Source organism: Paramisgurnus dabryanus, chromosome 22 (assembly GCF_030506205.2).
Source record: "Paramisgurnus dabryanus chromosome 22, PD_genome_1.1, whole genome shotgun sequence".
NCBI lineage: Eukaryota > Metazoa > Chordata > Actinopteri > Cypriniformes > Cobitidae > Paramisgurnus > Paramisgurnus dabryanus.
Window position 1 is genome coordinate 30,147,773 of NC_133358.1, and position 14,376 is coordinate 30,162,148.

Consider the following 14,376-nt stretch of genomic DNA (forward strand, 5'->3'; position numbering starts at 1 on the left):
CATTGGAAACCGTAAGGAGGGTGTTACCAATGTCAAACTTTTGCCAAATAAAGACCGAACTCTATACCGCACAGACACATAACTAGGAGGGTAAGGTATCACAAAACCGGAACAAATGAGACACACGCACAGTCAAATGTTTACCTTATTTTTATAAATGGAGACATCACTGTAAAAAGTCAAGGTTGCATCAACTTAAAAATTAAGTTAAATTGGTAACTTGGTAAATTGGTTTTGTCAACCTAATTTTCTCACTTAAAGTGAAAAATTAGAGTTGAAAATGCTTAATATATAAATATTTATAAATATTGCATTTATTTAAATATTTTTCACCTTAAATTTTCCCTTAAAGTGAAAAAAAAATTATGCTGAAAAATTTCAGTTTTGGGCGTTACCAATTGAAGTATTTTTTAAGTTGATTCAACTTTTACATTTTGCATTGCAGACTTACATTGTTTCAGCATAACACTAACACAAAACTTTCTGCTTTTTTACATTATAAAAATTTACTCAATTTTATCTCGTTTTACCAAATAAGGAAACGGTTTTGCTCAGATTTGTCAAGTTTTACTCACTTTTGTGTACAGTTTTGAATTGCAAATTTATTATAAAGACCAAACCTGTTATTGGGCTTGTGTGCACTAAAATTTTTGAGTATAATCAAAGAGTGGTGAGTTCCTGTGACTGATAAAATAAAGTTAAAATAACTTAAACTAATTCAACTTTCTTTTATAAATTAGAGCAACTCATCACTAGTCAAGATAAGAAATCAAAGTTGAAAATGTAAGCACAATTGTACGAACCATCCTTTGCTTTATAACGAACCCTTTGTCTGATAGATCTTATGTAATCGTTCGTGTGATGAATTTTAACAGTGACATTGAAACAGAAAGGTGAGCGTTTGTCTGATGTGAAGTATACGGTTGCCTAGCAGGTGGCACAACTGTGTACACTGAATCTGCAGAAACATCCACGAGCACTTTTACTCTGTAAGACACATGATCCCCAGATTAACGGGTCTAAAATACATGCTACAGAGTTAAGAAAGCATTACTCAGAATCTATGCACATGTCTTCGCTGTAACATGAACTAGGCCAACAACTCAATATCACCGTTTGGTGGATGTTTATTTAATTTAGAATAAACACATGGCTATTACTTTGTCACTATGATATTGCTCTGATAGTCTGGTGTATTGAGCAACGTTGGGTCTGTGTACCGACAAGATAGTTAAGATGTTTGTGAAGAGACACCTGGGGTTGCCTCACTTATTTTGGACTGAAGGGAAGCAGTTTTATGATGCTTATAGCAGCCAAGAGTTCTTTGGTATGTTTTTGTATGGGGTGGCATGACGTGTAAGCCTGTGTTTATTTCACTAAATCATCACAGCATCTCATCGCAGTTTGATATCGAACACTTTCTCCACTTTTATTTGTTTATGTATCTTTAGATTGACAGAAAATATATATATTTGATTAAAGGGATGGTAGACCATAATGTTGACTTTCTTAGTGGATCACAAACATCAGGAAATGATGGCATGAAGGATTGACTTACTTTCATTTGATGGACAACAAAACAAATATTCTCTGAAAGTGTCTCTAATCTGTCTCTAAAAACTAAAACTGTCGTATGTGATCATTTATAGAGAAGTATGATCTGAATTTTAAAATATATCTATGTGCTCATACAGTTTATTTAGTTACCAATGTGCACCGATGTGACTGTGTGTGAATCTGTGTGTGTGTGTGTGTGTGTGTTTGATTGCGTGTGTTTCATATTGCTGTCATTGGCAGTGTCTTTGATGAAACAAACAAGCATCTGACAGCACATAAATCCTTCAGCGATGTGTCTGCTGTGTGTGTGAAAGTCAAAGTGCCAAGCGATATAATGTCGCAAAGCCAAAATGACCTTCTCTAACCTACATACTGATGTGTGTGTGTCATGACAGATTGAAATGGAAGATTGAAAGGCACAGAATCTTTTCTTGTGAATTATTTAAAATATAAAAAATATGCTATAAATATTTTCTTTATTTGTGTTTAAACAATTAACTCTAATGCACATTGTAAAAGAAAATCGAACTTGAAGTGAATTGAATAGACACAATAGTCCTGATCTTTGACTGAAGATGTGAAATTTTATAGATTAAGCAGTTTAATTAGTAAAAATTTATTTTTTGCATGCAATGTTTGTATTTTTTGTGTGTTAAAGACAAGTGCAAATAAGGTTTAAATTACATTTTAAGTAATTTTCGTGACTCGTGAATATTTTCAGAATGTCAGATTGATCATTCTTTGACTTAACCCAGTTGTAATGTTGTGACATGATTGACAACCCAAAAATGTAATTCATTACAACACTTCATCAACACTTCGTGCATGTATAGATGCCAATGTATAGATACATGAGATGAATGACCCCACTCGTAAGCAGGTCAACACATGTCTAACATGCTTGCGGACAGTATGTAATAAAAAACACATGTCTCTGAAATCAGGTGCCGTGTGGACAGCATAAGAAACAGTAAGAGAGCCAAGGACAAAAACATCACCTGCTGTCAGTACTCAGATATTTAAACCATACATTCAATGTGTCATAGTAATACACGATGAGGTGCTGATCCAGGACCCGCTCACAAACTTCATGACCTCATTACAAACACTTATGTTTGCATGCAAGAACAGTTCAATTATTAAAATAGTTCAAAGTTAAGCATCTTTATGTTTTGGAAGCTGACTGTTGCGGGATTTTTCAGGCTGTGCTTTTATAAATGTTTTAATTTTAATTGTTTTAACAGATTATTTGCAGCTGTCATGATTATTAAGAAGAGGGATTGGCATGTGATGCATCGAAATGTCATAATTATTTTTTTTTACTTTTTTACAGGGTTGTCAAAAGATTAATCACACGGTTCAAGGAGCTTTATTGTCAGTACAATTGTTCAAAAGGCTTAAAAGTCCTTAATAATCCGAGATGCCTTAAACCAATCAGGATGCACGACGTCATCAGAGCGTCACACAGCAATGAGGAAGAAACTGTTCTAAGAGAAAGAGCAGGTGCTGGACGTGAAACTTATCGCGTGCAAACTAATTAATCTAAGCTTCATTTAATTTAACTTTAAGTGTGAATTGGGTTGCTGTGTGCGTACATGCAAAGTAAGTTCATATTGACAAGATATTACTGTTTTTGCTATAATTCAGACGTTTCATGAGAGCTCATAATGATTGACAGTTATGTGGCTTATATTCAGTAAATCAACGTATTCCTGTGTTATACTACATTAAGAGATGTTTATGAAACCCACTCTGGTTTATTATTTGATGTTTGTGTTATTTTAGTTGATTATTAATCTGTAGCAGTCAGATAATTATATATCACGCGTTAATTTTGCGTGTTCAAGCACAGTGGTGCAGCATTCACGTGTTGGTGGCGCCCTCTGTTGGTATATCAGGGAATCGTCACCCAGTGTTATTTAACTATGGTTATGTGACCTCAGTGGCGGAACTACACGGAGGCCAAGGGTGGCCCGTGCCTCTGTAGACATGTCCCTGGCCACCCCGTGCTGACCAAATAAAAAAGTATACATTTATTTTGATTTTACACGCGAGCGCCAAAAGCGGAACTAATGCGACGCAACGTTCTACACGGGCAAATTAGAGCAGCGCACCCAACCACTGTAGCCGCCTGCGGGTGCTGCTCGGCGAGTGTCTCAGTTCGTTCAAGCTCCCGATGTTGTGAATGTGTTTGCAGGTTTGGGCACTGGTAAGGACTCTTGCTCACTTGACATTGGGACACTGTTCACTTGTTCTCCTGTCATTCTGATCATTCACAGCTGTTACTCATCAACAACCGGCAAAACCAACATCTCGCTGACTTTTTAAATAGTACCTTGTAAAAAGCGGTGTAATTATGCTCTTAAATATACATGCATAAAATTGGAGGAATATAATTAAATGTCACCTGATTTCCGGTAAGGGAACATAGGACCATCGATGCTCACTATTTTTTGAGTTGCATGGAATTTTTAGGTAACTAAAGTTTGGCGTAATGGCAGACTCCCTAATCATAGTGCCCTGACTGAACAAGGGAACTGATAGCACCTGCACTCACTCTTATTTATATGATTGTAAAGTAAAATAAAGTTTAAGGGGTGGTTTCCCGGAAAGGGATTAGATTAGTCCTAGACTAAAATAAATGTAAGAGCTGTCCAAACTGAAAACAACTTGCAATGCCATATCTTAGAATACATCAGTGCCCTTAGTTTTGCTTCAAAATGCCTTTAGTAAGGCATGTTTGTCTAGTTATGTTTCCTAATTAAACTGAGGCCTAGTCCTGTCTTGAACTAATTCCTGTAACCACCCCTATAATCTTTCAATATCATTTCTTGCCATTTTTTTAATGTGCCCCTCTGGTGAAACACTGGCCCCTTCTTGGCCCCACTAGTGAAATTTGTACTAAATACTGCTAATTATTTAAGTTGTTAATAAGAAACATTTTGTGTACATATTAATATATATTTATTTCCTTTATGTTCAATTTGTTACAGAAAACCACACACACTCATATGTAATTCAACAAAGTCTTCAGTAAAGCAAGAAATCCTTTACTATGTCCTGTAGTGCTTCTTTTCACAACTAAGCATCTCATTCAGTTCTGACCGACTGCCTGCTGCTTTCCGCACCTATAAATAATCACTACATTCCGAACCCCTACATTTCAACAATACTTTAAATAAAACATAGGCTACTTAAGTAAAAGTAAAAGTACAGATTTTAAAAACTACTCAAAAAAGTAAAAGTACATAAATAAACTACTCAGTAACGTGAGTAAATGTAATTCGTTACTTTCCACCTCTGGTCATTTCAACCATCTATAGCTGATGCAATATACAGTGAAACAAAACAGCATTTCTCCAGGACTACAGAGCTTCACAGAACAGTACATTTTTAAGTTAGCCACATAAAGTGCAAACAGTGCAAGACAGAAGCAACACCAGTACAATACAGTATAGTATGCATAAAATAAAAATGATAACAAAGTAGCCCTGACCATTACATTATGCCTCTGATTACAGAAGATGATTGCAAACATCCCTACACATATATTTTAGCAGCAGTACAGTTGGCTTATGTTAACTATAAAGCCTCTTAGCAGTCTTTTTGCAGCTGTTAAAATAACATGAATATATAAAATCATTTTGTTCATCAATAACAATTTCTCAGGAACTTCTTGAATCCATTTTAAAGCACTGATGATCGGACAAACAGTGACATGTTGTCAGCTGTATTTCGAATGTTGATAAGCACGTACACAGTGTTGGAATTGACTTCAATGTTATCTGACAGTAGAGAGATGATCTAAAGAGACTTCACTGATGCTTGGTGTAAATAAAACGAATAAAGGAAAATGAAATTCATCGTCTTTCAGACATCATATGGAGGAAAAACTCAACAACAGTCATAAATCTGAGATCTCTGGTGTCTGTATATAAACATCCAGCCATGACACTGGATTGAATATATTGTCCAGAGGTAAAAGAGCGATACTAACAAACACAAAGACATTAACATGCTTTAATAAACACACACACACAGAGATCAACATCTAAATGTTTACCCAGAATCCATTTAGACTCAAAGTGCTCATTTGACTCAAAGTAAATGATAGGATATAGTCTAGCTTTAGGGTTAATGTTAGATTAAATAATGTGTTCCCGGTCTCCCCTTTAGCAAAATTACAACTGAATCCATAACTTTCACTCTGACCCTTGTTTAATTTAGTCTCCGCCCATCTTATTCCTCTTTCTTGAGGATTAAACAGGACGACTCTCTTCCCATCCAGAAACCTGGCACAACTGACTTATTTATGGGATTCTCGTACCTGTAAATTTGTTTCAATTCCTTTCTCTCTGAATTTTCTTCAGTTTCCACTGCATAAAAGCAGATCAGGCCAGCCGGCTGATCCACGTACACCCCTATAGTGCTGTAATGAGGCACGTCTGAAATCCTCGTGCTAATTCCGTTGTGCCAGGCATCGTAACAGGAACCGTCCCAACCCAGTGCCCACGATGCCTCATTATCCCCTAGACCACAAGGAGCCCCCCGCCTGGCAGAATCTTCATACGTCACACCTATAACCACCCAACCTGTACACAGCACCTCCCAATAACAGCGAGATGCAAAGATCGACTGCTTACACAGCACCTGTAAAAACACATAGAGTCACTGCAGCTGTATTCGTTAAAGGGGTCATATCATGAGATTTTTTTTAAGATGTAAAATAAGTCTTTGGTGTCCCCAGAGTGCATATGTAAAGTTTTAACTTAAAATACCCCACAGATAATTTATTATAGCAAGTTGAAATTCCCATTTTGTAGGTCCGAGCAAAAAATGTGCCATTTTGGGTGTGTCCTTTAAATGCAAATGTGCTGATGAAATGCAAACACTGATCGTAATGGTTTGTTGCAATAGAAACTCAATTATGCTTTACATTTTTCTCTCTCATCTCTCTGCACTAAAAAGCAGTGCCGTGGTTGGATAGTTCAGATTAAGGGGCGGTTTTATTATAATTTGAATTGCTACATACCTCACAAAACAGGTGAAATCTGAACAACCTGATTTTCACATGCTTGCAAAAAAATGCTAACCAAAATAAAGTTACTGGGTTGATCTTTTTCATGTTTTCTAGGTTTAAAGAATCACTGGGGACACAGTTATAGTGCTAAACATGGAAAAAGTCTGAGTCTATGACCACTTTTTAAAAAATAAGTTATTTAATGTTTGGGTTTCACCTGTGGGTAGTGTTCAAATCTTTCCGGCCTTTCCAGGCAAGGACACACCTCAGTCTTCAGGCGGGCCACTTTAGTCCCGCCCTCTGCCAGCCACAGTACTTTATTTGCAGTTTTATTGTCCAATGAAAGACTGATCCAGTCTAAGATGAAAAGATTGTGTCAGCTGTGTGAATGAGAAACAGCTCATGTGTTGTGTAAGGTGTTTGTGTGTGCATCTCACATTTGATCATCTCGGCTCTGGTCGTCGGCTCTGGGATGTTTGGATCATAAACTGGAAGATTGTCTGAAATGTAAACAGTAATAATTGTGTAGACTTGAAAAAATAACATTGATCATTAGTTTGTGAAATGGATGTTTACTCTACTTACCGGTGGTGCTATTTTCAGCTTTGTTTTTCTTTCCTGCATGCGTAAAGTACACGAATCACAAGATTAAATTTGATCAATAAGATTATTAAATAATGATATAACTGCTGAAACTTAGCTTATAATTATACATTTGATCTACATGCATTAGCATTGTGAGTCTCTCTTTGGTGTGTTTGGATCAAACTGCAGACCTGTTGGCATGAACTTTGTTTTTTATGTGTGTGAATGTTACCCACTGACCCAGTAACACAGCGTTGTGTAGAGTGTTGTTCTGACTCCTTTTTCTACAAACAATTCAATGATTAGGCTAACAACAGCACAAAATCTTCAAATATTATCTGGACAAGCATCAGCTGAGCTTAGTGTTGTTTTCTGCAGTTTGAAACACATACGCTGTAAAAAAATATGCAGCATTTTTGTCAAATCAACACATTTTTATGTAACTTACAATTTTAAGTTTAAAGAATTTCAACTTTTCACAAGCCAAAACTTTTCTTTTTTTAAGTTTAATCAACTTGAATTTACGATTCATTACAATGTTCTTGACTAGTAAGGAGTTACTATGATCAAAATTAAGTTATTTCAACTTTATTTTTATAATTTATAGCACATCCTCACTAGTTAAAAAAGTTTAAATTAATTAATTATAAATTCAAGTTAATTAAACTTAAAAATTTAAGTGCAATAAGGATTTTTTTACAGTGTAGGTTGAATTGACTTGACAAGTTGCTTAAACCTTATGTAGCATTTTTTTTTACAGTGTACTGATATGTTTTACTAAAGCAATAATCAATCCAAACTTGAACCAATCCCTCACACAACCTGCTGCCATTAGTTACATTTACATAAGATAATTTAATGTACAAGAATAATGTAGCAAAAAAAGTAGTTGCTGTGAGTGCTTTAATATATTATTCTAATGTCAAATCTTTGCAATATTTTCTCAACACAAAACATGAATGAATAAGGATTAAAATCTTGCAGAGATTAGTTGGTTGTGTTAGTACTTCAGCAAGTAATTAATAAGGAAAGGTTTACCTGGCTTTTTAGTTTGAGGCATTTTAATTCTTGTGCTTGAAGGCATATTTTGTTGAATGTGTCCTTATGTAGAAAGTGTCCGGGTATGACAGTGGGCTCCCAGCAGAGTCATTTATATAGTTGACATGTAATGTTGACTGATGGGCACATGGCAATTGGAAACCGTAAGGAGGGTGTTACCAATGTCAAACTTTTGCCAAATAAAAACCGAACTCCGCACAGACACATAACTAGACACATAACTAGGAGGGTAAGGTATCACAAAACCGGAACAAATGAGACACACGCACAGTCAAATGTTTACAAAAAACATTTATATGTTTTTGATGTTTATAAAATTATTTTTATAAATGGAGACATCACTGTAAAAAGTCAAGGTTGCATCAACTTAAAAAAATTTGTTAAATTGGTAACTTGGTAAATTGGTTTTGTCAACCTAATTTTCTCACTTTAAGTGAAAAATCTGAGTTGAAAATGTTTAAAATGTAAAATTTATAAATATTGTATTTATTTAAATATTTTTCACCTTAAATTTTCCCTTAAAGTGAAAAAAAAAAATGCTAAAAAAACGTCAGTTCCCCTTCAAGGGAACTCGAGCTGCGTCGCCGAAGCTACGCTATGGGAACGCCCTCTGCGTGATTGCGTCTGAAGCACGTATGTCAAATCAGTCCAATGGTCAAGTGACACGTCATAGGCGGGTGACGTGGGAACCAGGAAGCTATAAAAAGAGCACCCAGCAAGCCAACTTCAGCTCTTTGTGCCTCAGCAAGCGAGTGTGTGTCATTATCATGTCTAAGTCCAAACAAAGTTTTAAGGAGTGTGCTTCCCCGTGTCCTCGTTTCATTACGAGCGAGGACTCGCATCATCTCTGTGTTATGTGCCTCGGGGCACAACACGCACGATCATCTCTTGAGAGGGGTGGTTGTGCACATTGTGATAGGATGCCGCTCCGTACGTTGCGCTCGCGGCTCGCACTCTTCGAGGAGGGTGGTGAGCCGCGTGTTCCCCACGGTTCTGGCCCCGCTGCTGCCGAGGCAGAGCGGAAGCTGCGATCGTGGGGATCACAACTAGATCTCGCGGACGAGCTTGAGACGGGTCTCCCCCTTTCTCAGCCTTCACCCGCGGGATCTAGTGCCCCGTCACTGGATTCGGAAGCACGCGCTGCGGTTTCTTCCGCCCAGGGCGGGAGCCCAGATTTGCATTTATCGTCGTCCGAGGAAGTCGATATTATGTCTGTCGACGTGGTGGACGCTGAGGAGCCTTCTCATTCGTCCCCCGCGTTCGATGATTTGATGGAGGTTGTTACTAATGCCGTGGCTCGCTTAAAATTAGACTGGCCGGCGGAGACTCAGAGCGCGCGTCCTCAGAGTATGTTAGATGAGCGCTTTTTAAAACAGAAACCTCAACCTTCGCGGCGCAACATGCCTTTCTTTCCTGATCTCCACAGCGAGCTGTCGAGATCATGGAAAGCTCCGTATTCAGCCCGTGTTCATACCCCTCACGCCACCATGTATTCCAACATTGTGGGGATGGGTGAGCACGGATATTTAACGATGCCCCGGGTGGAGCAGACGCTTGCGAGCTATCTCTCCCCCGCTGCGGCGTCATCATTAAAATCGCCTTCGCTTCCCACGAAACCGGTTAGGTTAACCTCATCTTTAGTGGGTAAAGCTTATAAATCTGCAGGGCAGGCTGGGGCTTCACTGCATACCCTAGCTGTCTTACAGGCGTACCAAGCAGAACTGCTTAAAGATTTAGATACCGAGGCGGGGGGTACGTCTGATGTATTTAAAGAGCTTTGTCGAGTCACTGATGTGTCACTCAGGGCGATTAAAGAAACTGCGAAAGCCGTGGGTAGATCGATGGGAGCTCTCGTAGCCACGGAACGCCATTTATGGCTTAATCTATCCGAGCTTAAAACCTCAGATAGGGCTTTTCTCTTAGACGCGCCCGTTGCGCCCTCCGGTCTCTTCGGCGATGCCGTTAATACTGTCGTCGAGAGATTTGCGGAGGCTCGTAAGCAGTCGGCGGCGTTCGAACGCTATCTCCCCCGCCGTGCTCTTGATTATAGGGCTGCTGGGCGGGAGCAGCCATCGACATCATATAGAGCATCGCAAAAGCATAGTGTTGCCACTCGTGGTCCCCCTCAAAAAAACTGGGGTTCGGGCGGTCGCGCTCAGACATCATCCAAGCAGAAAACAGACCTGAGGGCTGTTATTATGGCGAGGAAGGCGTCGGCTAAAAAGAGGTCCTGAGGGACGTAGTGTCATATTTCCGAGGGCAGCCCCCAATCGGGGAGAGCCGGCAGTCACCTCACAACACGGTGCCCGGCTCTCCTCGATGCCCTCGGGATGCCAGTGTGTTAACCCCGCCGCAGTGTGTGTTTCGGGGCACAGCGGCTTCATATTCTTGTGTGCCTCGTGCGCGGGGCACGCAACACCTCTCTCCGAGGAGGGAGGCATTAATATCACCCAGGTTGAACCCTGCCAGTTTGGTTCAGGGCACCGGGAAAAGTTTAAGCAGTACACAAAAAGCCAGTCTCGAGAGGCTGGTCCCCCTTATAGAAAATTTGGCAGCGTGGAAACTCCTGCCAAACGTGTCTCAGTGGGTTCTGCAAATAATATAAAAGGGCTACAAAATTCAGTTTTGCAACCAGCCACCCCAATTCAACGGCGTGTTATCTACCATAGTGGGTGCTGGGCAGACTCTAACAATGGAACAAGAAGTAGAAACTCTCTTGTGCAAGGAAGCCATAGAATGTGTTCCTCCTCACAACAGGGAGTCAGGGTTTTACAGCCGCTATTTCATAGTTCCAAAGAAAGACGGGGGGTTACGTCCGATTTTAGATCTACGTCATCTGAACCGGTCTGTTGCAAAACTAAAGTTCAAGATGTTAACTATAAAGCAGATCGTCACACAAATCAGATCCGAGGACTGGTTTGTGACGATAGATCTAAAAGACGCGTATTTTCACATATCTATCCTCCCGCAACACAGGAGATTCCTGAGGTTCGCCTTCGGGGGCGTGGCTTACCAATATCGGGTTCTCCCTTTCGGTCTATCTCTGTCACCCCGTACATTTACAAAGTGCATGGATGCAGCGCTGGCTCCATTATGACTCCGGGGCATCCGTGTCTTAAACTACATAGACGATTGGCTAATTTTAGCCCAATCAGAGAGTATGGCAGCGCAGCATCGAGATGCTGTGCTGACCCACATGAGAGAACTGGGGTTAAGGCTAAATGCAAAGAAAAGCATGCTCTCTCCAGTACAGAGGACAGCTTTTCTTGGCGTTATATGGGATTCAACAACAATGCAGGCACATCTGTCCCCTGCTCGTGTGGAATCCATTCTTTTGGCTGTAGGCAGAGTGAAGTTAGGCCAGTCACACACTGTAAAACAATTTCAGAGGTTGTTGGGGCTCATGGCAGCAGCGTCCAATGTGATACCCCTTGGGCTGCTTCACATGAGACCGCTACAGTGGTGGCTCAAAACCAAAGGGTTTTCCCCGAGGGGCAACCCGTTCCGTCTGATCAAGGTCACGCGCAGATGTCTTCGTGCCTTAGATCTTTGGAAGAGACCATGGTTTCTCTCCCAAGGACTGATGCTGGGGGCTCAGTACCGTCGAGTTACACTGACAACGGATGCTTCCCTCACAGGCTGGGGAGCAACTATGGGGAGCCATCTGGCTCATGGATTATGGGGGGCCAGACAGCTCAGCTGGCACATAAATTGCCTAGAGATGATGGCAGTGTTTTACGCCCTGAGATGTTTCATCCCTCACCTGCGGGGCCATCACGTGTTAGTCCGGACAGACAACACGTCGGTAGTCGCGTACATCAACCACCAGGGGGGTTTGCGTTCACGCCCTTTGTACAAATTGGCGCGGCATATCCTTCTGTGGACACAGGGGAAGTTGCTGTCCCTCAGAGCAGTATACATTCCCGGGTGTCTGAATCAGGGAGCAGACGTCCTGTCGAGACAGGGGCTGAGGCCCGGGGAGTGGAGGCTCCACCCTCAGGTGGTGGAGTCCATCTGGACGAGATTTTACCAGGCGGAAGTGGATCTGTTTGCGTCCAGAGAGACGACACACTGTCCGCTATGGTTTTCTCTCACACATCCAGCACCGCTGGGACTGGATGCCATGGTTCAGCCATGGCCGAGGCTACGGCTGTACGCTTTTCCCCCGATCGCTCTGCTCCCGGGAGTTCTGGAGAGGGTTCGTCGCAACAACGTCCGCTTGTTGTTGGTAGCCCCACTCTGGCCGAACCGAATATGGTTCTCGGACCTGGTGTCCCTCCTCGACGGCTCACCTTGGGAAATACCCGTCAGGAGGGATCTCCTCTCTCTGGCGGGTGGCTCGATTCTTCACCCCCGCCCAGAGTTATGGAAACTGTGGGTCTGGCCTCTGAGGGGGCCAGACTCATAGAATCTGGTCTCTCAGCTGAGGCTGCTGAGACCATTCTTCACTCCAGAGCTCCCTCCACGAGGAAGCTTTATCCCTTTAAATGGAGAGTCTTTACTTCCTGGTGCAGCAAACACCTGCATGACCCTGTGAACTGCCCAATTGGTACAGTCTTGGAGTTTCTGCAGGAAAAGTTCACCGCAGGGTTATCTCCTTCTACACTGAAGGTGTATGTGGCGGCCATCTCGGCTTACCATGTTCCTTTGGTCGGGCAATCCCTTGGGAGAGACCCGCTGGTGGTTCGCTTCCTTCGTGGCACTCGGAGGCTGAGGCCTGTAGTCCGACCCAGGGTCCCAGCTTGGGACCTGGCCGTTGTGCTGGAAGGTCTGTCCATGGCTCCGTTTGAGCCCATTGAGACCGTTCCAGTCAAGTTTGTGGCACTTAAGACAGTACTTCTGTTGGCAGTCACTTTTCTGAGGAGAGTGGGTGACCTTCAGGCCCTGTCGGTTTCCCCTACGTGCCTTGAATTCGCACCGGGGATGGTTAAGGCTTTCTTGTACCCAAGGCCCAGCTATGTGCCTAAGGTACCGACTAATGTGCCACGACCTGTCGTACTTCAGGCCCTCTGTCCTCCCCCATTTAGGGATAGGAATCAGGAAAAGCTTAACTTGGTGTGTCCAGTGCGAGCACTGGATGCCTATGTTCACAGATCTTCTTTGTGGAGGAGGTCTGAGCAACTGTTTGTGTGCTTTGGCTCGCCCAAGAAAGGCCTGCCGGCGACCAAGCAGACACTCAGTAAGTGGATAGTTGAGACTATCTCTCTGGCTTATGAGACCACTGGACGGCCTTCACCTATCGCCGTCAGGGCTCATTCTACCCGGGGTATGGCAGCCTCTAAGGCCTTGTGGCTAGGGGCTTCAATGCAGGATGTCTGTGATGCGGCAGGCTGGTCCTCTCCGCTCACATTCGTTCGGTTTTACGAGTTAGATGTTGGTGCTACGCCTGGAGCCCAGGTGCTCATGTCTTAAGCTGTGCGCGTTTTTACACACAGACAGGCATTTGGTAGTATGGTGTTTTGGTACATCGTTCCCATAGCGTAGCTTCGGCGACGCAGCTCGAGTTCCCTCGAAGGGGAATGTCTCGGGTTACGAATGTAACCATTGTTCCCCGAGAAGGGAACGAGACGCTGCGTCTCCCTGCCATACTCCCTGCATCCCTGTCTCGCCTTGCTTCGGCACAATTTAGCTGAAGTTGGCTTGCTGGGTGCTCTTTTTATAGCTTCCTGGTTCCCACGTCACCCGCCTATGACGTGTCACTTGACCATTGGACTGATTTGACATACGTGCTTCAGACGCAATCACGCAGAGGGCGTTCCCATAGCGTAGCTTCGGCGACGCAGCGTCTCGTTCCCTTCTCGGGGAACAATGGTTACATTCGTAACCCGAGACGTTTTAGGCGTTACCAAGTGAAGTATTTTTTCAAGTTAATCCAACTTTTACATTTTGCATTGTAGGCTTGCATTGTTTTTACCTAACGATAACACAAAACTTTCTGCTTTTTACAATAGAAAAACTTTATTCACTAAATTTTGTCTCGTTTTACCAAATAAGGATACGGGTTTGCTCAGATTTGTCAAGTTTTACTCACTTTTGGGTACAGTTTTAAATTTCAAATTTGTTATAAAGACCAAACCTGTTATTGGGCTTGTGTGCACTAAACTTTTTGAGTAAAATCAACTTGGATTTCAACTTAGATTTTTATCTCGACTAGT

At 42.0% G+C, this 14,376-nt stretch overlaps 1 protein-coding gene across 1 annotated transcript; it reads right to left on the bottom strand.

The window, feature by feature from the left end:
• Nucleotides 1–5,736: 5,736 nt before the first annotated feature.
• LOC135740632 (tripartite motif-containing protein 16-like) lies at nt 5,737–8,308 on the bottom strand (the record flags this gene model as incomplete). The annotated part of the gene is made up of 6 exons (XM_065259093.2): nt 5,737–6,207; nt 6,795–6,934; nt 7,015–7,077; nt 7,163–7,195; nt 7,403–7,445; nt 8,201–8,308. Coding segments are annotated over 6 exons (798 nt in total), but the record flags the coding sequence as incomplete, so codon positions are not given.
• Nucleotides 8,309–14,376: the final 6,068 nt, after the last annotated feature.